This window comes from Mauremys mutica, chromosome 8 (assembly GCF_020497125.1).
Source record: "Mauremys mutica isolate MM-2020 ecotype Southern chromosome 8, ASM2049712v1, whole genome shotgun sequence".
NCBI classification, from domain to species: domain Eukaryota; kingdom Metazoa; phylum Chordata; order Testudines; family Geoemydidae; genus Mauremys; species Mauremys mutica.
The window spans coordinates 66,951,571-66,975,358 of NC_059079.1; the positions used below are offsets into that span (position 1 = coordinate 66,951,571).

The following is a 23,788-nucleotide window of genomic DNA, read 5'->3' on the forward strand; positions in this document are numbered from 1 at the left end:
AAGTTGAACAAAACAAGTATCTGCATTTCAATCCAACACTTCCGCTTGATTTCAAATCAGACCATCTCATGAAAATATGAAACACAACAATTCTGGCCACTAGACAAACACGACAAGACAGAACATAGAACACACAACATAATTTTTTACTGTACCAGTAAATCAAGGTACGTTGAATGTTGTGCAGCTGGCATTAGTTTTCTTTGATTATCTGAAAGACAAAAACAGAGGTCCACCCCTTCCGGGCAGTTAAATACTTAAAATATACAAATACTCTTGTTGATTCTAGGCAAAACAGAGGAATTACCCCATATTTTCTCATATGTGTTTCTTAGACAGCCCTGGGTCAGCGGCCTCTACCTTATCAGTTAGTTAATTTGCATTAACACAGATGCTTTCCGGCTTGCTTTTTTATTTTTAACTCCTGCTTTGAAACACTGAAAGAAAACATCACCACTTATAGTGCCTGTAGAGCCTAATAAAATTTTCATTACATAGCACTGTATACAGTCTTCAACTGATTTAACAAAATTGGTCATAGCCAAATTATTACAATCTAATAAATGTATTTGCCTGAATTTATTTACAAACATGTCAAAGACACCAAAAAACTGTTCTCTTAAAAATCACTTGCTTTTCCCTTTCAACAGCCACTTTACCAATTCAAATCACCATTCCAAATATACTTCTGAGTATTTGAAATTCTCATGCTTATATTCACTTACTCCTTTTTTCCACTACACCCTCAAAAGTTTCCAACCTGTTTTCCAATCACTCTGTCTGTTGCCTGCTCGCCTGGGCCCGATCCTTTTTTTCTCGCTGAGCCGTCCCTTCCATTTTGCACCAATTTGCTCCACTACCAGTTTAGCTAGGAGGGTGGGCTTCACAACTAGCCCTCACCCTTCTGGTCTTGTCCCCAAAACGTCTCTACTCACAAGACTACCCGAGTCCTCCCTAGTAAGGCTTGCCACCTGGGCAAAAATACATGGCCATTTACTTAACACATAATCCAAACCCCTTTGGGGGTCTACCCAGAGACCCACCCATTTGTCTGCTGACACTTAAACAGAAAAGAAAATTACACAGAGAGCAAAGAAAATTACAGTCTAAGCCAGATTTTTCCACTTCTATTACATTGTCCGTTACAGGGGGGCGGGACAGTAAAATCGCAGGACAACCTCAGAGCTTCATCGCACACATGGCTTCCACCCTGAGGAATTACGAACGAGAAGTTCAGTTCCGCTCACACACCTAACGGCCAAATGAACAGAGCAGAAAAACAACAGTAACCGGTCAAACAAACAGAGCCAAAGCTAAATAGTGCACCAAAACCAAATAGTGTTTCCTTATTCTATACACCTTTAATCATGCAATCCTTATCATATAAAACCAACAACACCAAACAAAGCAAACACAAAATAACAAGGGTAAAACAGATAGATGGTGTAAATCCTGCAGGGTTCCCCCATTCTCTATTGCTCACCAAACTGTGACAAATTTCTGTTACTAATTTATCCCTCATGTCAGGTGATCAGACTGACAGAGCATATAATCAAATTTTAAAGCTTCATTAAAAATAATAAAACAACAATGGAGAGTATTGGGAATGCTCCCACCTCACACAGAAAAAACATGAATGCCCCAAGCCTTAAACCACTTTAATACTCACACATGTCTCACTGGGAAGTTAAGCTTTGCAAATATAATTCCAATTCTGCAATTTGTACTGCCTTTGGTTTGCTTGTCTCTATTTTCCACAAGCAGCTGGGGCTGAAAGCAGTTTTCCTTTGCACTTAGCATAGTCCGCACTAATTCTCGACCTTGAACACAAAACAACTTCTCCTATCTCTGGGTGAAGCCGAATTTCAAATTAACCCGTTCCTAGACAAATTGCTCACACCGTGTCAGAGGCTTTTCTTTGGTGATTAAAAGCTCCTCTTAGATATATGATCTTATCTAGATTGAAGGTGCCTTCTAATGGGCATTGTTTAAATGAATTTTCACGCGTGTACAGATTCCAATCATTTAAATACCTGCAGGTTTTAGGACCATAATGTACGTACATGTAATATGCTGGGGTACCCTTAGGGGGTAAGGTGGAATATTTAGACTGTCCCTTACCCATTTTCTACTAAGGAGATGATCAGACTGTCAGTAGCCCACACGGAAGGGAAAGAGGAGGGAAGATGGGTTCACACACCCCTAGACCCAGGCAGCTTCCTCGCCGGACTATGCCAGGCTGAGTCAGCCCACTGTGGGTCGGATCTCCTAAAGATCCACTAGTTACCGGGCTAGCCCGGTAACAGTCACTCACACTGGTGTACACACACACACACCAAGGCCTCTTTTCTTCCTTCTTCCTTTTTTTTTAACCCTTTTTTTTAACCTTTTTATCTTTTTATCTCTTTTTTTTTTTTTATTAACCACGATGCATCTTTACCTGGTCCGGACCGATACCATGAGGCGGTATGACAACCCCTCTTGAGGCGGTAAAAACCCCTCAGCACCGGTGCATTCTAATGCATTTACCTTATGCATTACCTTATGCATTACCTTATGCATTTACCTTGGCCAACTCAGCAGTTCCCAGTACTGCTATAAACTAACCTTATTGGGGCCTCTCCCCAATACCACTTTGCATCTGATCCTGCTGCACAGTCAATAAGTTCAGATGGCGTGAGCCCAACAGAGAGACAGACGTCCTCAGGGACAGTCCTCCTCCGATACCCCAATAGAGATTTCAAAAGGTCTCATACCTCTCATGTGGCGCCATGGGGTTCGAAGGGGAATGATCCGTAGTAGCCGTCTGTGGGTCCGTGGGCGTTGCCATCCCGGACGAGCCCCCAAATTGTCGAAGAAAAACTTAGTTCTCGCTTTTTGTTTGGGTGCAGCAAAATTAAATACTTTATTATTTCTCCAGTAATTACCATGGAGGGAGAGAGTGCCATAGGACACAGGGTCCTGGACAGGTCTCTCAACTGGTAAACAATTACATCAAGCCTTTATACCTTATTACAGACAAGCTTAGACAATCATGGAGACAGTAAAAAGCAACAAATACATTTTGTTTATACATAAGCTTTTCTGCTATCTTACTAGAAAAAGCAAGACTGCACATTGCAAGGTCGTAATACTTTCACACAGTTCACTCTGTCTTACATTATCTTGCTTCTACAAATCTCACGTCATAAGGGTCACAGTATGGCCTGACTCTTGCTAACTGACTAACATGCATTAAAATCCCCTTCAAATCCTTATTAATTCTTTCCTTGCTTCCACAACATCCAAGCGTCATCTTAGCCCTCTTAACCACAGTGTTGCAGAGCTGTCTTGATTTTTCTATGATTTGTTAAATCAGTATTGTGTGGTACTAAGATACAGACGTACAAGAACGTTATGTCAACACAACTCTCTCAAACCAAATTAGCTTCATCAAGAAACAATACCAAGTTGGTTTGAAAAGGCCTTTTTTCATAAAACTTAACTGGCATTTAATTCTGCTACCATCTTAAATAAGGCAATCAGTAAAGAATTAAACCATTCTATTATTGATTCCCAGCATTGATGTCAAGCTAATTGGCCTATAGTTACCCAGATGACCCCATTATAAATATTGGCATGACACTACCTTTCTTCCTCTGGAACTTCCCTAGAGTTCCAAGTTTATTTAAAATAAGCATTGAGTGTTCATTTTGTTCCTTGGCCAAATCTTTTAAAACTGTTGGTTGCAAGTTATACTGTCCTGCTGATTTTTAAACATTTTTAACTTTAGAAGATGCTGTTTAACAGCCTCCTTAATGTTTGATTGGAAAGTGTTTGATCACTGTATATGAATATATCACCTGGCTTCTTTCCAAATACAGAGCAGGAATAATTATTGAATGCTTCTTCTGCCTTGTCTGTATCAGACAGTTTTATCATCTCACCTAGTGATCAATTCCTGATAAAATTTAAAAAACGTATTGTCCTTAACCCCACTAGTCATAGATTTTTTTTCATTGACATGTTTAGCTTTCTTTATCTTGTATTGCATTTCGTAACTTCTGATTTATATTTATTGCTGTTAACTTTTCCTTTTCCCCATTTGTTATTCTTTGTCTTTATTTTGTATTGCTGCTTTCACTTCCCCGCTAAACCAGGATTCTTTAATCAGTGCAGCCATCTTACATGATTGTGGAATTGCGAATCAGATCATGTTCACTTGCACTTAGGTAACCACTGATTCTTAGTTCAGTGTTCAATTCATCTTTATCCATCAGAATGAGCGGTCCAGTGTAGAATTAACTGGTGTTGGTTGCATTAATTCTGGTGCTAGACAATTATAATTTAGATATTGTTTTCTTCCTGAATATCTCATAGTGTTGGGGTAAACTGTTAAACAGAAACTCTGTTGCACCCGAGATGTGGCTGCATTTCGATGGTACTTGAAGTGGTGTAGCCAAAAATGATTTTCTGTTGTCTTTCTGCTCCCATTCCTGTTCCTAGGGGCAGCAGGGGACCGGTATGGTCTCTGGTATAAGTTTGAGCAATCTCAGGGTTAATTCAAGTTACACAGGCTGATAACCATCCTTAGGTTCCATGCCCCCTTTACAGGGAGACAGGGGACTGTTAAGTTAGTATAGCTGGTTGTATGGCAGTCGGGGATTTCTATCCCCAGTAGAGTACTCCGCTGTCTACTTGCACCACCTTTCTGGCCCTTTTGCATCACCAGAGTGATGGGAAAGGGATTTGTGAGACTGAGCCTCTGGCCCACAGTTTTTCCAAGTGATGGAGCCGACCAATACATATAAACTCAATTGTGTTTTTCCATTCCAGGTGGTAAAGGTTGGAATAGTGGAACAGTCCTCAGCAACATCAGGTAATAGAACCTTTGCTTGCTTTTCATTGCTATCTGTAGCATTCCAGATTGGAGCTGTAATATCTACATTATGAGAATGCCTGAATGCATGGGTTTAGTGGCGCAAGGTCAGAGTTAGCAATCATGGCATGTTAGGGCTTGTTGACAGGGAGAAAGTTATACCGGTATAAGATAGGGTGTGAATTTAAAGCGCTAAACTCCCCATGTGGGGAGTTTATTCTGGTATAAAAGAGCCTTTTTTCTGGTTTAGTTTGTCACTTTGGAAGCAGTTTAAATTCAGCAGAAAAAATCCACTCTTATCCCAGAGTAAGTGTGTTCACATGGGGTGTTTATGCTGGTATAACTGGAAACATTTCTGTGTAGACAACCACTAAAAAAAAAAAAAGTGCAACATCAGTGTAAACTTGAATTCAGTGCATGGGTTCATTTTACATACATAGTAATAAGGTTCAGAGTTCGTTTCCTGATTAAATCTGTAAGTCACATATGCACTTGGAGGACTGTACTCAGGTTCTAGCAGCCTGTTTTGCTGTCACCATCTCATTGCAGTCCTCCAGCAGAAATGGGAGTGGAGGATATTGGCTAAAATTGTCTCACACACAAGAACTACATGAAAAGAACACTATTAGGGTTACAAAAGCAAGCACTCAAACAGAATTAGGGATGTCCATGCAACCTTATTTCAGCCCCTAGTGGGTCTGCATTGATAGTATGTGATCATGTAATTGAAGACTATTTTTTCTACAGGATTTTCCTTATTCAGTGCACAAGATGGACAGCTATTCAATATTTTACTCCTGGGTGTTCAACATGAGGCCTCAGGCTTTATGTATTGCACACTATTCAGACCCTGCACTGAAGACAGAATTACTCATTTTCAAGTTGGCTTTTCTATGGTGCTCGTCACCAGTAGTATCTGAGTGTTTCACAAACATAAATTAATCTTTGACACCCCTGTGAGGTGAGGGGGTATTGTCCCCATTTACAGATGGAGAATCGAGGCACCGAGATTAACATCTAAAGTATCCACTAATTTTAGATGCCCAATTTGAAATGCACAGGATTTTTCAGAGTACTTGGCATTATATAGCACTCTATACGTTGCATGCACATCTCCCATTGACTTCATCTGCAGCTGTGAGCGCTCAGTGCTTCTGCAAATCAGACCTCATGGTTTCAAGTTGGGCCCCAGAAAATGAGGAACACCCAATTAGTGATCACCTATGGAATGTCTGGTTTAAGTGACTTGTGCAGCATCACATAGTACTCTGTGGCAGGGATAGAATCCAGTTCTCTAGGGCAGCATTTGACTGCCTTAACCATGAGACTGTCCTTTCTCTTCCTACAACCCTCTGCCTCATTCACTACACTCCTTCCAAATTCTGCAACAAACGGAGTGGAGATGCTACAGACAACAGCCCCCTTCACTACACAGCCCTGATTCATCCTCAGAGCAGGCCCATCCTGTGCACTGAATGAAGTCGGGGTTTTGTGGAAAAAATAGCATGTGAGCACTGCTCAGTCCCAGTCTCCCTCCTTGGGGGTACTTGTCCAATCTCAGTCCCCTCCACTCCAGCTTCTTCTTCAAGTCTTTGCCCTGCTATACCACTTCACCCCCAGTACACTGGCTCCTCGTCAGATCTGTCGTCTCCTCCTTTCTCCTGCCCACTGGTTCTTAGTCCCAGTCTCCCCGTGGTCGTCTTATCTTGGTCTTGCTCCCAATGCCCAACCCCCATCTAGTTTCCCTCCCTGGCTCCCAGTCTCCTTTCTCAGCTTGGCAATCTCCTCCTCCCCAGGCTCCTTGTCCCAATCTACTCCAGGTCCCCTCTGCACTCAAATCAAGCAGCTTCCTCCTCCATGCTGCCTGGGCTCAGCAAGCAGTCATCTGCTCTCAGTTCAGGAGCCCAGACCTGGCACAGTTCAGAGCTGCAGTTCCAAGGATAGTCTTGGTCACCTTTGAGCTGGAGCATGGTCAGTGCAGATGGAATGTTCAGGGAATTTATATGCGAAGAATTCTTTGAGCAAACTGCAATTTTCAAAAAGTTCTAACTTGGTCAAATTTGGGCAGATTTTCATGGGAAAAGCAAATGACACCTCCCTGATACAAAAGCCAACCCCTACTAATTTTTAAGTCCCTTTTCCAAAGCATGAGGATACTAGAGCTCTTCAAAGAAAGTTGCTAGAACTTCCAATCATGGGGAAACATACATTTGTTCCTAACCTTATTCTCTGAAACTGTTGAGCCATTTTGTCTGAAATTTTCCAAAAAAACCCAAAAAACCCGGACACCTGGCATGGAAAGTTTCAGCCCTAGCAATTAGTTTGGCAAAGTTACAAGCAACTGAAAACAGTCTGATAATGGTAAATGTCGGACAACCTTAATATAGGTGGTGCTGCCAGCTTCCTAGGTATATGGTGGCATGTCGGGTTCTTCATGTATGAGCTTGGGATGGTCACATTACAAACAACTACTAATATCATCTGTACATCGCTGCCCTGACACACACACTTACCTTAGGAAACTTTTAGTGTCCTAAATTACTGGGACTGTTTTTTGTATCCCTCCACCAGTAAAGCCACATGCCTTGTTACCATGGTCTGGATTGGCCCTAGACCTGTGCATGGAGGGAACCCTACATATGTGGCTCTCCTTCCTATACCACAGGACTCTTCCATGTACCTGGCACTATCCCACCCCATCCCTCTGGAGGCTTCTCCGCAAGGCCCAAGGAAGTGGGTTCAGGAGGGCTAGGGCAGGTGGAGTGAGGGGAACGGATGGGGAGAAGATGTGAATATTAGTCAAAAATAATACAACACCAGCCTCTACTTATTCTCTGCAGCTCCCTGTGCCCATCTCAGGGTTGGAGGGTCATCTGTGGCCAGGGTGCTGGGTGCTGGAGTTCCAGAGAGGCCCACAATCTTAAGGTGGATGGCTTTGTCCTCTCATATATCCCCTTAGCTCTGTCAGGCTTGGTTTCTTCTGCAGAGGACAAACCGTCCCCATTGGGACACTCTGGGAGGAGGCCTACAAGAGGATCCTCAGACTTCCCCTGGCCATTCCCACAGGACTTTGTGATGCTTCCTTGGGTACCCCAGGGCTGTAAGGCACCTCGCTACCATGTGGCTTTAGTGTGAGAAGCAGTGTCTGTGCCTGCCAGGGATCAGCTCCCCGACTCCACTGACCCTGGGCAGCACCAGCCCTGCCCTCTGGGCCTCGGAGGCCCCACTGTCACTCTGCCGGTTAGCAATTAGCACACTCCTGCATCCTCTGAGCATCTACCTGCAGTGTCCAGCCCGTGCTCCATTGGACACTCACAGCATTCACAGATTCCCTGCCTCAAAGGAACAGCACCCCCCCGTTTATCAGTTCCACCTCCATTCACCGCCCCCCCGGTTCACACACAGCACTTAGACAGGGTTATAGTGAAAGCAAGTATACGTTTATTTAACAAAGGATGGAGATGCAAGTAGAAGTATTGGAAAAAAGGGTTACATATACAATAAATCATAACATGCCTTCTAGAGCCTAGACTTAATGAACAAGAGACTCTTGTGTCTTGCAGAGTTTGCTCACCCCAAATCCTTGCAGTGCTTTATAGCCAGGCATGGCTGTGATCCCCCCCTTTCCCGAGACAAGCATGTTTGTCAGTTTGCCTCGTCTGTGAACTATTCAGTGTCCCTTTGCGCTTCAAGATATACCAGACCAATCTGATGTCTGTGTTTGTCAATAGGACATCCTCCTGCTGTTTGTTCCTTCCTCTAGGTTTTGCAATCTCTGACTTGGCACCTGGTTCAAACAGTGTGTGGCATAAATACACAATACACAAATGTCCAGCCGGGGTGGGAGAGACCTGTTACTGCCTGCATGAAAGGAATTATCTCCGAGGTCTGGTACCTCCTGGTGACCTGCCTCAACTCCAAGACCTTAAAAGCATAATCTTCAGTATAGATGCATAGCTCCTTTACCATTATCCATACACACATTTCATAATGATTATGGCAACTAGTGGGCTACTGGCTCTCAGTAGAGATCTCACATGTCACCCTTCAGTGAACTATTATGCAGATACCTAACCCTGGGGATCCCTGTGCACCCCCAGACCCTCTGCCAGTTGGCACCAATGGGTGCCTGGGTCATACTTCCTTAGGAGGAAAATATCTTGGCCCCTGAGTCCAACTGCACAGGGCTTATAGGGCAGGAAAGACTAAAGCTGATCTGTCAGAACAAGTGAAATATGATAGTTCTAGTGCAGTGGCTCTCAAACTTTTGTACTGGTGACCTCTTTCACACAGCAAGCCTCTGAGTGCGACCCCCCCCCCTTTATCAATTAAAAACACTTTTTAATATATTTAATGCCATTATAAATGCTGGAGGCAAAGCGGGGTTTAGGGTGGAGGTTGACAGCTCGCAACCCCCCATGTAATAACCTCGCGACCCCCTAAGGGGTCCCGACCCCCAGTTTGAGAACCCCTGTTCTAGTGTTACTAGACTCTTTGGGCCCTCTGTAGAGCTGGATGGGAGTTGGGCCCTGTTGGGGGGGAACAGACTCCCATCTGTAGCCCTGAAAGGCCATGAGATACCTGACTCTAGCGCTGGCATGTTAATGTCTAGAGAAGCTGCACTGATTTGGTTGAATTTTGTAGTGTAGACTTGCCCACAGACTTATTCTGAAATAGCAGGTATGAAATAGAAGTGAGTTTGGTGCATGTTTGTGCAGAGACCAGCCCTTACTTGGGCTTCAAAGTTCCAGCCCCAGGCAGGTGCTTGGGAAAGGGGTCAGCTAGAAACAGCTTTTCAGTGGTGGTTCCAACAGCACATGAGTTTGCATTGCGTATTTCTTCATAGCAGGAAAACACACTCAGCTCTAAAATGTTCTTAACAAAATGACCAGACAACATTGCAGCCAGGATCTGCCATGATTTCCACAGCTGGAATTTTCTTGTCTCTGACATTCAAGCTTTTTGGGTGAGTTTTGGGGTGGGGTTGCCAGTGAAACAATTAGCTTCTCATTTGCAAAGTGTCCTGGAGCCTTCACCATAGAGTGTTAGGCTTGGCAAAGAGACTATACCGGGATTTCAGTAGGCTCTGCTGAATATCTTAGGCCATCTTTACTGTAGGGATTTCTGCTGTCTGCAGTCGCCCTTGAATTGGGCCTTGTGTTTATGCACATCCGTAGTACAGACATAGCCTTAGTAATTGTCCATAGAGCATGTGGAGTGATTTTTCGTTCCCTTAAAATTTTTTGCCCAAACCATGCAAATCAGTGACAGTTGATGCCAGCTTTTCTACCATAGTCAGTTGTAATATAAATAACCCTGTTCAAAAAAGGCAGGTTAAGGTTTGTCATGCTGGGAAGGACTGTTTTACCCCTCACCCATGACTCAAATTGCTTGAAGAATTGTATTCAAACTTTAAACCTGTGGGGAGGGTGGGTTTTATTAAAGGGATGGTTTTAAACCAGCAGCATTGTGGATATGTTATGCTGATTGTTAAACCTGGCTCATACTGACAAATATACAGAGAGAACCAGTTTTAAACAAAGCCATTTCTACACTACCATGTATTCTAGCAAAAGTTATGTCACTTGGGGTATGAAAAAACACACCCCTGAGCAACATAAGCTTCGCTGGCATAAGTGGTAGTGTGCACAACACTATGTCGGCGGGAGAGCTGCTACTGCCCGCTCCTTGAGGTGGTTTTATGATGTCAATGGGAGAGCTCTCTCCTGCCAGCATAGAGCGGCTACATGAGCAGCAATCTTACAGTGGGGTAGCAGCATGGATGCAGCTGTGCCAGTGTAAGCTCGCTAGTGTAGACATGGCCTAATAACATGTCCAACCAGGGGTTTGTACCGGCTTAACTAAATCTGTTTTCTAAAGTGCTTTATGCTAAACTGATGCAACTTCTATGTAGGCAGGGCCCAAGCCTGAGAGATGTTACCCTGAAACATGGATGTCTGGCAAATTCTGCGCATGTTAACATGGGAAACTGTCTTGCAACCTTAATTGGAGCTCTGCATGCTTTGTTGGTTCTGTAGGCCAAGCTTATAGCACACCCCAGGGCTCTTGTATCCCTCCGTTCCCACCCCCCACAAACTCCCTGGGTGCCACCTTCCCATCCCCCTCTGTTTCAGAGACTCCCTGCAGCCCTCCCACACCTTCCCTCATGCCATCTCTGTCCTCCATTTTCCACATGCACACATGCCAGGGGTTGACCCCTATGCGCCACACTAGGATCCCCCACTCTCCCCACCACCACCACCAGGGGTTCTGTGTCCCCCTTTCCCCCATGCCTGAGGCTCTGTCTGCACCTCCCCCCATTCTTATTCTTTCTCCTTTTCTCTTTCAGGAGGTAAGTATTTTTAAACTCCTGGGAGGATGGGCTGGTTGGAGATAAAGGGTTTTGTGCTGAAACATGCTAGTGGCTGCCCTCAGCAAGCACTTTCAGAGGTGCCTGAAGCTGCTAGCTTTGCTAACCAGATACCACGGGCACCATGTGCCATTTCTCCCCTTTTGGCTTTCTGATTTTCACCAAAATCACTAGGCTTCTGCCCACTGATGCTTAGAACATGCCTTGAAATTTTGGACTCAATCAGATGCAGCATTTAAAAGTTACTGCATTATCTGGAGAAATGCCATTAAATGGAGTGTGGTAATGTCTTGTATTGCACCAACTTCTAGTGGTGAGAGACAACAAGCTTTTGAGCCACACCCTCAGGTCTGGGAAAGGCGTCACAGCTAAAGACAAGGTGTAACAGATTGTTTAGCATAGGCAGTTAGCATATATTGTAAGGGACCATTCAAGGTGGAATGACCTTGTCATAGGACAAAAAGAGGTGGGGTTGGTGGTGTACCTCATCCACTGCACTGAATGCCCCAGTAACTGTGGGTGAAACCAGACAATTACTGCGCTGTCAAATGAACTTGCACAGGAAAGTGATAAGACGAAAAAATATCACATCACTGGTGGGTGAACATGTCTCACAGAGTGATCACTCTCTGACCTATCAGTCCTCATCCTCAAAGGAAACCTGCACAACACTTTCAAAAGACGAGACTGGGAGCTTAAATTCATAACTCTGCTACGCAGACACTATGGCTGTCTACACTGTGCACCTTACAACGGCACAGCTGTGCCGCTACAGCTGCACCATTGTAAGGTTCACAGTGTAGCTGCTCTTTGTTGCCGCCGGCAACAAAATAAAACCACCCCCAACAAGAGGCGGTAGCTTTGTCACCCGGAGACCGTTTCCTGACAACAAAGTGCTGTCCACACTGGCGCTTTTGTGGGTGCAACTTATGTCAGTTGGGGGCAGCGGGGGCTTCAAACCCCTGACAGACAAAAGTGCTAGTATAGACAGCCTAAAAATCATGGACTGCACAGAGACATGGCGCATGCACACACGCGCACACACACACACACACACACACTTTTTTGTCCTATGACTGCAGAGGTGTTAACAGGCTATTCCACCTTGAATGGTCCCTTGCAATATGTGCTAGCTATTCTAAACAATCGGTTTCACCTTGCATTTAGTTGTGAGGCTGGAAATACATTTCCCAGACCTGAAGAAGAGCTCTGTGTAGCTCCAAAGCTTCTCTTTCACCCACAGAAATTGGTCCAATAAAAGAACAAGGAGTACTTGTGGGTGTGGCACCTTAGAGACTTAACAAAGTACTCCTCATTCTTTTTGCTGATACAGACTAACACAGCTACCACTCTGAATCCAATAAAAGACATTCCCTCCCCCATCTTGTCTCTCTAATACCCGGGGACCAGCATGGCTATGACAACGCTGCATACATTAAATGGAATGTAAGGCCTCACAAGCTCCACCAACTCAATTGGGTGTTGCCTAGATCCCTGATCATGATTTGCCTGTTGCCATGGCTCCGCCACCACTTTGCATATTTAAGTCTGCCAGCACTTTTGGAGGTAGGTAAGTATTAGAATAGCCTGAAAGATGGGGTGCAAAGGCCCAGCAATTGACTTACCCAGGATCACACACCGAGGCAGAGGTGGGAGTAAAACTCAAGTGCCCTAAATCAGTCCTTCAGATACGGGGCAAGACAACTTCTCATACTCCACAGTCCCTGGTGTTTTTGTCTACTGTGTATCCTTCCACGGTGCGCCGGTATCCATTTTTCTCTGGGTATAAGAGCCTTCTCCTTTGCATCTCTTCCCATCTGGAACAGCATTCCAATGTCTCTACCTCCAGACGCCTCATGTCTGAGGCCTCATAGGGAAGCATCTCATCTCCATGCCTCTTAATTTCTCTCTCCCTCAGCTGTTGTGCTAATTCCTTAGAGAGCTTTGGGAACAGGCTGCATGTTGTAACACCACATTGCTCTTGCTGTGCATGGGGGAAGCCTGTCAAAGAGTCTCAGAGCTCTTTACAAACATGAAGATGGGATGGGGACTCCACAGGGCTCCCCTTGTGGAGTTTCCTCCTAATTCCTCCATTAGGAGAGGATGATTTGCCCCCCACCCATGGACACGCTGTAGATTAAAGCAAGGGGTTGGCTCCCAAACCATGTGGACACCACTTTGTCCTAGTAGTAAAGGACCATCCATGTAACCCTTCTGTTTGTTTTCACTGCCTCCTGCCCCCTTTTAAGAGAAACTCCCAGCAGAGAGGGGCTCCAACAAGTATGTTACCTTTGTGTGGATTCCCTGCCGGCGTTGAGGGAATGATGTATGTTTCTCCAACCTTCCCCTTCTGCCTTGGCCCAACCACCTTACTACACAAGAATCCCAGCTCCTGCAGAGAGCCCTAGAAGGGCTGCGGAGGTGGCTGTCCATCTCCCTTCTCCAGTGGAGTTGAGATCTGCATACAGTGTGTTTCCTGTAATGAGCTGGGGGAACAATCTGGCCCTAAATGACTCTGCTTCCCAAACCACCAGTGAGATCAGTAAATGGAACAGTAACTTCATTTGACAGATGGGGAAACAAGTTAGATGAGTGGCCCTGGGGGTGCTGTGAAACAGAGGGAGGAAGAGACAATAGCCTATGCACAAGACTGGGCTCTGCCAAGAGAGACGCTACACTGCGCGGTGTTCACCAGCAGGAGAACCCAGGTGACAAACACAAACGGTTTGACTCATTCTCTTTAAGGTGATTCCGATGATGCAGCTCCCTCTAGTTCCAGTGTCCTTTCCTCTACCCCGCCTTCTGTGTCTCCTGCTGTGAAGGAAGCTTCCCCCACCCCACCTTCCTCGCCATCTGTCACGGGCAGCTTCTCTTCCTCCAGGTAAAGCACCTTCTGCCTCTTTTCTCTCCCTGTATTACCCAAAATACAGTAGAAATGAAATCTCTTTGTAAGGAACACTGCAGCTCTCCTTCCCCCACATGCAACTCCCATCTCCCCAGTCCTTGGTCATCCTTTTAAATTCTTTTAGCCTAGGCCCTGTGGAGATTAACCCTGCTTCACTTCAGAGGAATTAACTCGTGGATACTGGGAGGGATCAGGAACTGATGGGAGGGTCTGTGACGTTATTGATATAAATGGGAACCATATAGAACATGGGTTGCAACCAAGGTCCTGTGGTGGCACCAAATCCTAAGTACAGGGGGTCATATAAGGTGTCTAAGACTAGGTTCTGGGTTGCTGGATATGATTATGCTGTCTGTATGTCTGTGTATCATTTTGTAGTTTGAGTATAAGTATTGGCTCTATACTGTCTGTATTTTGTATTATGCTCTGCCTCTGGGAAGTGTCCCAGACAAAGCTGATGTTAGCCCTGCATAGCTGGCTTGATGGCCCATTAAAGGGCCATCAGCTACACAATTGACCCATGGAGAGAGGGCAGACACGCCTTGTGACTCAGCAAAGTATGCAGAAACTTGTCCATGTGACTGCAAACTCCATTTTTTTGCTGTAAGTTTCCACCGTGAGGACAAAGGGATTCTTACACCTGGAAAAGTCTATATAAGGCTGATGCATCATCTCCATCTTGTCTTCAATCCTGCTTCTGACCTCTGGAGGGACTTTGCTACAAACTGAAGCTTTACACAAGGGACTGAACGACCCATCCCAGTGGGGGATGTATTCCAGAGACTCAATTTGAACCTGCAGTTTACTCCAGCACTGCTGCAAGCCTGAACTAAGAACTTTGCCATTACTGTATATAATTGATTCCATTTAACCAATTCTACTTCTCATCTCTACCTTTTTCCCTTTGTAAATAAACCTTTAGATTTTAGATTCTAAAGGATCGGCAACAGCGTGATTTGTGGGTAAGATCTGATGTGTATATTGACCTGGGTCTGGGGCTTGGTCCTTTGGGATCGAAGGAACCTTTTTCTTTTATTGGGGGTTGGTTTTCATAACCATTCATCCCCCGGACGAGTGCACTGGTGGTGATGCTGGGAGACTGGAGTGTCTAAGGAAATTGCTTGTGTGACTTGTGGTTAGCCAGTGGGGTGAGACCAAAGTCCTTTTTGTCTGGCTGGTTTGGTTTGCCTTAGAGGTGGAAAAACCCCAGCCTAGGGCTGTGACTGCCCTGTTTGAGTAATTGGTCCTGATTTGGCACTCTCAGTTGGGTCCCGCCAGAATCGCTCCGTCACAGTGGCGTAGTCGTGCTTGGATCCACAGAACCAGGTCAATTAAGCTTTGGGTCAGAACCCCACGCTATCCAAATTTTAACTTTGGGATTGAGAGTTTGGTTGGTTAAAGATCAGTGACCATGAGACAGAAAGCATCAGGAAAAGCAAGGAAACTGCAAGCCTTGAGAGACAGCCTGCAGTTTGATTATGAGCAAGAACTGGCAGAAATTCGAATGGAGAAAGAGGCTGATGAGAGAAAGAAAGAAGTTGCTAAGAGAGAAGAAAAAGCTCGTAAGAGGCGTCTGGAGTTGCTGGCTGCTGAGGAGAAAACTTGACAGATGCAACAGGAGACGGCTAGACTCCAGCTCCAAGTCAAAAAAGCAATGGAAGAACAGCAGAGACTGTATCCTCTTGAAAGTCCAGTTTGTAACAATGTTGGTATGTTGTATAACTCTGAGCAGTTGTCTGGGGGTAACCAAATGTACCCCAACAATGCCACCTTTTATGTCAATGCTGTTACTGTGGGTTCAGTAGGGGGTGGCCCCATAAATTGTGCCAGTGCTATGTATGGGAGTGGGAATGGAAAATTCATAGAGAGTGTAAAAGTCAATGGTAAAAGCTGTTCAGGGCAAACTATGGCTTCTAACATCACTCTTGTTAAAGCAGATCTGGTCAAAGAGGAAGATTATTTACCAAATCAGAGTGTGAATGTTGTGATCCTCTGTGAGTTTACTGTCCGTGTGCCTTTAGCCAGAATCCACCTTGAGTGGAATGGGGCTCAGCATGAAGTGATAGCTGGCGTCAGGAAGTTATTGCCTAAAGATCTTTTAATTGGGGAAAATGTTAAAGCTTTGTTCAATCCAGGTAGCCAGTCACAGGAGAGGAATAATCTTAAACCTGTGTCTATTGTGAGCAATGATTTGCCTGAGGTGGGTTGCTCCAAAGGTTTGTCTGTGCAAAAAAGCAGTTTGTCTGGGAATGAAGTTTCTGAATGTCTGTCTGATGTCTCAGAAGTTAATCTGGGGTTAGATCAAGAGCAGAAAGATCTCATTGGTGAGGAAAATGTTTCTCAGGAACAGATTAAAGTAGATGGTCAGGTTAAAGCCCTAACTGAGGAAGGAAAGGGTAAATTTGTAATGGGTAATGGATTGTTGGCTAGTGCAGCTTGTAGAAGTAAACCTGAAATGGGTAACTGTGATTTGCTAAAAGTAGCTCAGTGTAGTGAAAAGAGCAGCAGCTTATCCATTGGGAGTGGCAATGTGCCTGGTAGGGAAAGTTTGGAGGAGCCTAGGCAGCCTTGTGAGCTGATGGCTTTGTCTAGTCAGCAGTTTGGGAAGGGAGGGATAGTGGAAGATGAGTGTCCCTATCCCTTACCAGTGTCCTGTATGGAGAAATGTGACAGTGAAGGGAATGTGCCTGTCTCTGTCAGGGGTATTGACTTGCCTATGAAGGGAGCTACCTCGGTCTCCAAGCAGTTGTCTGTGAACAGCCCTGTGTGCTGGGACAAGGGAAATGAGATCCCAAGCTGTGTGTCTGGTGAAGGAGAATGTGTCTCCGGCTCTTCTGTGTCTGTGGAGCAAACAGAAGGGGCCTTTCAGCCTGTGATGGTTGAGGGTGATTCAGTTGTCTTGGAGTTGGTTGTAAATACAGCTAAAGCCCAGAAAGGGAATAGTCCTGAGTTTGTGTCTGCTGGGGAGAATGGCACTGTGACTAGGTTGCATCCAGTTAGTGTCATAGCAAGGTCCCAAAGACCAGACAGTTCTGGTGCGTGTAGTTTGCCAGTTGCTAATGTGTGGTTGGAAAAGGGTGCAGCAACTCTGTCTGATCAGGGTGATACCCTAGCCAGGGCACAAGGAGAGCATGAAGGTGATTTAATGGTGTTACCTACTGACAGTTTGACAACTTGTAGCAAGAAGGAAAAGATTCCTAAACTTGTTCATGGCCAAGGGAAGGAGACTGCTTCTGACCTGATATCTAGAAAGTCTGTAGGTGTGCCTAAAAGGGGATTGTGTAGAAATCCGCCTGTGGGGCCTGAAGTGAGTCTAAGTGTAAGTGAGACCCAGAAAGCGGCTGTGGTTGCTCAGGGAAGTGTTCCTGTAGAGCAAGCCCTAGGTGGAGAGGGGAAGGGCAGAATTTCTGTGAGGGGTGAATTGCTGCTTAGAAAAGCTCATAAGGAAAGGAATCCTCATGGTAGCCTGTGCAAGCAGTTTACTGCAACTGAAGGGTGTAAAAGTGATTTAATCAAGAAAGTTTCAGTTCCTAACAGCCAGAAATTTTCTGTTGTGAATGGATCCACTGACTTTCCTTTTGAGAGATCCAGTGTGGGCAGCTTTGAAAAGGTCTCAGGTGGAGTAGAAGCTGTTAAGGAAGTTGAGCAGCCCTATAACCACGTGGCTGTGTGTAGCCAGCTTGTTGGGGAGACAATGGTGTTGGGACAGGAATGTCTCCATGCTGAATCTGTAAGTGAGCAGTCTGTGCTTCAGGATCTGAGGACAGATTCAGTTACTGGTGTTTCAAAGCAGAACAGTTTTATGGCTGAATGCTTGAGGAGGCAGGGGAGAGCAAGCCAGCTCTCACCCTCAGACCCTTTGAATTGGTGTGATGTCTCTGTAAGACGAAGTCCAGCCTTGACATCCATAGCAGCTGAAGAGTTAAAAGCTAGTGTCTGTGTTAATGCAAATTACTTGGCTGGCAGGGAGAAGAAAGAATTGCTAATAGCTGTTAGCACAGAGGGCCCACCCCATCAGCCAGTGAATTCTGTTAAGCAAGAGAAGTCAGGGTTTAATCCTGCAGGACAAGAAGGAAAGAGAGAACTGAATTTTGCAAAGGGAAGCCACAGGTTAACCCTAAAAGGCCCAAACTCCAATGGTATTGAGCCAAGGGTGTGGCAGGACAAACATGTTTGTAAAGGGACACTTGCAATCAGTTTGTTATTGCTAATGCTAAATTTTGTAACTAATGTGTTGCTATTGCCAAGAACTGTAACAATGTACAATGTGCCTAATCTTTTGGAAAATCCCTTAAACATGTTGAAAGGAATACATGAAAACACGCTTTATGTTAAAGGGCCTTGCTATACTGATGTTTCACAGTTAATGCATGTAAACAGTGTTGGAACTTTTCACAGGGGAAAATACATTCCAGACCTGATGTGCTGTATGAAAGGGGAAACTGAGGCACACTACCATATTGCTTTCATGGCTAAATGCCAAGAGTCCTGTACTATGAACAACATCAATATCTACATTGGTTTAATGTTAATTGGGTTCAAAACATTGGCCAAAGCTGGTATGGATAAAGTAGCTGTTTTCTTTAGCTCTTGGCAAGATCACATGAAACATACAGGAACCATGCTGCAAAAGCTAACCAAGTTATACCTTAAGTTTGTAAAGAGATCCATTCATGTTATTGAACATGACTTTGATAAACCATTTCGGTTATACACTGGTACGGCCTCTAGCCCAACACTAGCTGTAGTGAGACAGACCCAAGGAAAGGGGGCTCTTGGGCTGCAGTCAGCGATGTTTTGTCATCCCTTCCTGCATCAATTTTGCGTTGGGGGTGTGACGTTATTGATATAAATGGGAACCATATAGAACATGGGTTGCAACCAAGGTCCTGTGGTGGCACCAAATCCTAAGTAAAGGGGGTCATATAAGGTGTCTAAGACCAGGTTCTGGGTTGCTGGATATGATTATGCTGTCTGTATGTCTGTGTATCATTTTGTAGTTTGAGTATAAGTATTGGCTCTATACTGTCTGTATTTTGTATTATGCTCTGCCTCTGGGAAGTGTCCCAGACAAAGCTGATGTTAGCCCTGCATAGCTGGCTTGATGGCCCATTAAAGGGCCATCAGCTACACAATTGACCCATGGAGAGAGGGCAGACACGCCTTGTGACTCAGCAAAGTATGCAGAAACTTGTCCATGTGACTGCAAACTCCATTTTTTTGCTGTAAGTTTCCACCGTGAGGACAAAGGGATTCTTACACCTGGAAAAGTCTATATAAGGCTGATGCATCATCTCCATCTTGTCTTCAATCCTGCTTCTGACCTCTGGAGGGACTTTGCTACAAACTGAAGCTTTACACAAGGGACTGAACGACCCATCCCAGTGGGGGATGTATTCCAGAGACTCAATTTGAACCTGCAGTTTACTCCAGCACTGCTGCAAGCCTGAACTAAGAACTTTGCCATTACTGTATATAATTGATTCCATTTAACCAATTCTACTTCTCATCTCTACCTTTTTCCCTTTGTAAATAAACCTTTAGATTTTAGATTCTAAAGGATCGGCAACAGCGTGATTTGTGGGTAAGATCTGATGTGTATATTGACCTGGGTCTGGGGCTTGGTCCTTTGGGATCGAGGGAACCTTTTTCTTTTATTGGGGGTTGGTTTTCATAACCATTCATCCCCCGGACGAGTGCACTGGTGGTGATGCTGGGAGACTGGAGTGTCTAAGGAAATTGCTTGTGTGACTTGTGGTTAGCCAGTGGGGTGAGACCAAAGTCCTTTTTGTCTGGCTGGTTTGGTTTGCCTTAGAGGTGGAAAAACCCCAGCCTAGGGCTGTGACTGCCCTGTTTGAGCAATTGGTCCTGATTTGGCACTCTCAGTGGGGTCCCGCCAGAATCGCTCCGTCACAGGGTCATTGGGGCTTCATGAGGGTAAGGCTGGATTTTGTTTGCTGCGTTTGGCTGGGAGGGGTCAGGCTGTTTGGCAGAGTGCTTGCCTCCATACATTCATCTGCAGCTTTACCTCAGGTTCTGTTAGTGTCCTCAAACGGCAGTCTTGTCTTGGAGGTCTCCAGTTGGCCTGGAGACCTAATACTTCATGTCTTGGAGAATGTGTAGAAAGCAGGTATTTCTCCAGGCCTCCTGGTCTACTGCCTTTGGATTTTAGTAAAGTATTTGATACCATCAATCTTAATTCAAGAATAATCCATGTGATTGTAACTACCGGAGCAAGGGCCATCACAAAGGACAACAGGACATCCCTGGGACCCATGTTAGGGTCTGGCCTTATTAATGTCCTAGATGGAGACGATCCCTGTATTCGTACAGCACCTTGCAGTCGAACCTGTTTCTGATTGGGTCCTTGAGGTGCTGCACAATACAAAGAAATAACAATGGTCTAGAAGGAGAGAGTAAGGAGCATGTTAATGAAATTTGCAGATGACAGTAAGTCTGGGAGGAGCTGTGAAGACCAGTCCAATAAATAAGAGGGACCAAGGGAGATTAGAAACGTGGGGAGATTAAACTTCGTTTGAAAAATGGCAGCTAACAAAACTAGGGAGCCAAATAATCCAGAATGCTCTGGGGGGGAGAGGAAATTGGGTGGCAGTAAATGCAGAAGGACCTGGGGCACGTTAATGGAGACTAAATTAAATGAGTTTTGTAGCGCAATAGGGCAGCAAAAAGCCAATGTAATTTTGGGCTGGATACACAGATCTCATCCTGAGCTGGGATATAATAGACCCACTCAGTACAGCCGTGTTGCAGCTGTGGCATCAGTCAGTTCTGCCTACTTCAGTACTAAAGATATGGAAAAAGTTGAGAGAAGAGCAACACAAATTTGAGTGATCAGTAACTCAGAACCATAGGATTTTGGGATGCCAAGGAAATTCCACAAGTCTGGAAGAGTGCTAATGTTGTCAGTATTCAAAGCGGGCAAACGGGATGATCCAGATAACTATAGTTGATTAGCCTGACATCAGTGCCAGGCAAAATAATGGAAAAGTTGATGTGTGATTCAATTGATAAAGAATTTGAAGACAGGAATGTAATTACTCCTAATCAATGTGTTTTTATGAAAAAAAGGTCTTGTCAGACAAACCTGATTTTCGTTCTTTGAGGGTTCAGGGCTGGTCGATACAAATAACTGCAAAGATTTAATATACTTGGGCTTTGGTAAGGCATCTCAGTTAGTACTACATGACATTCCGATTAACGAAATAGCACTATACAATATCAATAGAGCACATGTTAAAGGGATTGGGAACTGGCTGACAGATGTCAATGGGAATCTTCATCAAATGAGGCTGTTTCTAGTGGTGTTCCCCAGGGATCGGTAGCAGGCCCAACACTATTCAGTATTTTCATCAGTGACTTGGAAGTAAATATAAAATCACAGCTGATAAAATTTGCAGATAGCACAAAGATTGGTGGAATAGCAGAGGTCAGGGCAGTGATACAGAGAAATTGGGATTGCTCCGTAAACTGGCCCCTCAAACAAAAAGTTATTTTAAAACAGCCAACTGCAAAGTTATACATGTAGGAACAAGGAAGAGAGGCCATAACTGTAGGGAGGACGGCATCCTGGAAAGCAGAGACCCGGAAAAATATCTAGGGGGTCATGGTGGACGAGCAACTTCACGTGAGCTCGTGTGATGCTGTGGCAAAAATGGCTAATGCAATCCTTGGATGTATAGAGGCATAGTGAGTAGCAGCAGTGAGGTGATTTTGCCTCTGTATACGGCAATGGTGAGACCAGTGCTGGAATACTGCATGTCCATATTTTTAAAACGATTAACAAATTGAACCACAAAAATGATTTGACAGCTAATGAAAATGCTACGGGCAGGTGTGGTGCTTCTGCTACTGATTATGGGGAGTCTCAGTGATTATGGGCAGAAGTTAGCCCTAAAAGCTTATTTTTGTGTGTGTGTTCTGCTGCTTATGCACAATGTTGTTAAGTGCATTAAAAGTTACCAGCTAAACATCATCTTCAAAAGTGTCAAAATGACACAGGAATACAAATCTCATTGAAAGTCCATGGGATTTATCACTTACCTCCCTTCACCGACAATGCTTGAGAGGGGAAGCAAGCAGTAGGACAAGTCCACCTCCTCATCCCAGCTGTTTGACTTGTAAGCTCTGAGCTGTAGCATGGCAAGTTAGGGAGGAGGCTGCCAGGAGATGGACAGGCAGAAAAGCAGGGAGGAGGAGAAGCATCTGTTGATGGCTTGCTCAGGTTTGGGGTTCAGTGTGAGTTATGGGAAGGTAATAGGGAGGGGTTGTAGGCGTGTGGCTTGAATATGACTTCATATGCAAGAGGTGTTTTCCCCAGCGCTGGGATCATTTCAGTGCAATAGCCTATCTGTGCCACCCCAGGTAGAATGAGATTAACTTGAGTGCAGGGCTCCCTGCTTCATAAGCTTGTCTCTCCCGTTTCATTTTGCCAGGCGCACATTAACTATGGAGGTGTCTCTTTAGAAGGCCATGTTTGTGTTGCTTTCCGTTTCTTCGCTCACCAGTGGAGACAGTGGGCGTTTCCTCTGGTGTCAGGCAGTTGGCGAAGGACCAGTCTGGACCAGAGGAGATGGCACCAATATTTTCATAAGGGGGAGGCCTTGTTAGGCATTTTGAGCTGTATTCAGGCCCATCATGCAGAGGAACTGGTCCCCTCGGCTCCCATTGACTCTAGTGGAATTTTTCAGGGCTTGGCATTTCTGAAAGTCAGGCCAGTGTCATTCACTATCTAAATCCCCACTTGGCTTCCGTTATGCTTCCAAACTTGAAAGCTTTGGCCTTGGTCTCTGTGTTCCCCAGCCCCATCCTCCTCTGCCAGGAAAAGATGGTAAGAGCCTCGTGCTGAGGCACCATCTCTTGTCTCAGCCACAGCTCCTGTGGCTATCAGCACAGATGAAGTGAGCTCTCACACCAGCTGTGGGGAAGGAAGTGGAGGAGGTCATCTGCAGGGCTTCCTCCATTCCAGACCTGAATTCTGAGTCACCTCACTTTAGTGCTTTCTCTCTAGAACCTGCTTTAGGCCTGGTCCCAGGAGAGATGGCAGAGAGCTCTCTCCAGGACTCCTGCCTCCTCACAGCACCCCCCACCCCCCAGTGCTGGGGCCATCGCCTGTATTCCCAGATGCTCCTCTCCCTTTCCTCCTCCCAAGCAGCTTCCAAAGAGCCCCCCTCTTCCGCAGTCCTTCTCTGTCTCACCACCAAAGTCTCCCTGTGTGACTAGTGCCTGAGGCCCTGCCTCTCATTCCCCTTCCTCATTGGAAGCCTTCTGTCTGCTATGCAAGGAGTGTTTCTCTCACCTCTGGTATGACCCAGCCTCTGGGTCCACAAAGGAGCAGAATGCAGGTTACTCATGTGAAAGTGGGTCCCCTAAGACAAGGCCACCCTGGTCCACTCTGTTAATGCTGCACCTGCAATGTGCTACTCCAGCTATAACTGCACCTTGCCCTAAACATTGCTGGGGGATGAGCCTAGGGAGCTGGATCCTGGCAAGTTACTATGGTCCCCTTGAGTCTCATGCCGAATTAGACTGAGACTTCTAGCTTTAGGATACTCCTTGGCAAGGGGAAGATAGTAGTGCTTGTCTGTCCAACGAGTTACTGCGCCAGGGTGTGAACCTACCTTCACCCTGGGACTCT

General features: G+C 45.3%; 1 protein-coding gene across 2 annotated transcripts in view; it reads left to right on the forward strand.

Moving 5' to 3' along the window:
- The window catches only part of PACS2 (phosphofurin acidic cluster sorting protein 2), a 188,019-nt gene that overhangs the window by 144,893 nt on the left and 19,338 nt on the right, over positions 1-23,788 (forward strand). For both annotated transcript variants that reach the window (XM_045027524.1, XM_045027525.1), the window contains exons 20-21: positions 4,816-4,858; positions 13,974-14,109. In XM_045027524.1, coding sequence (XP_044883459.1) covers positions 4,816-4,858; positions 13,974-14,109 — 179 coding nt within the window. The remainder of the gene's footprint in view (positions 1-4,815; positions 4,859-13,973; positions 14,110-23,788) is intronic.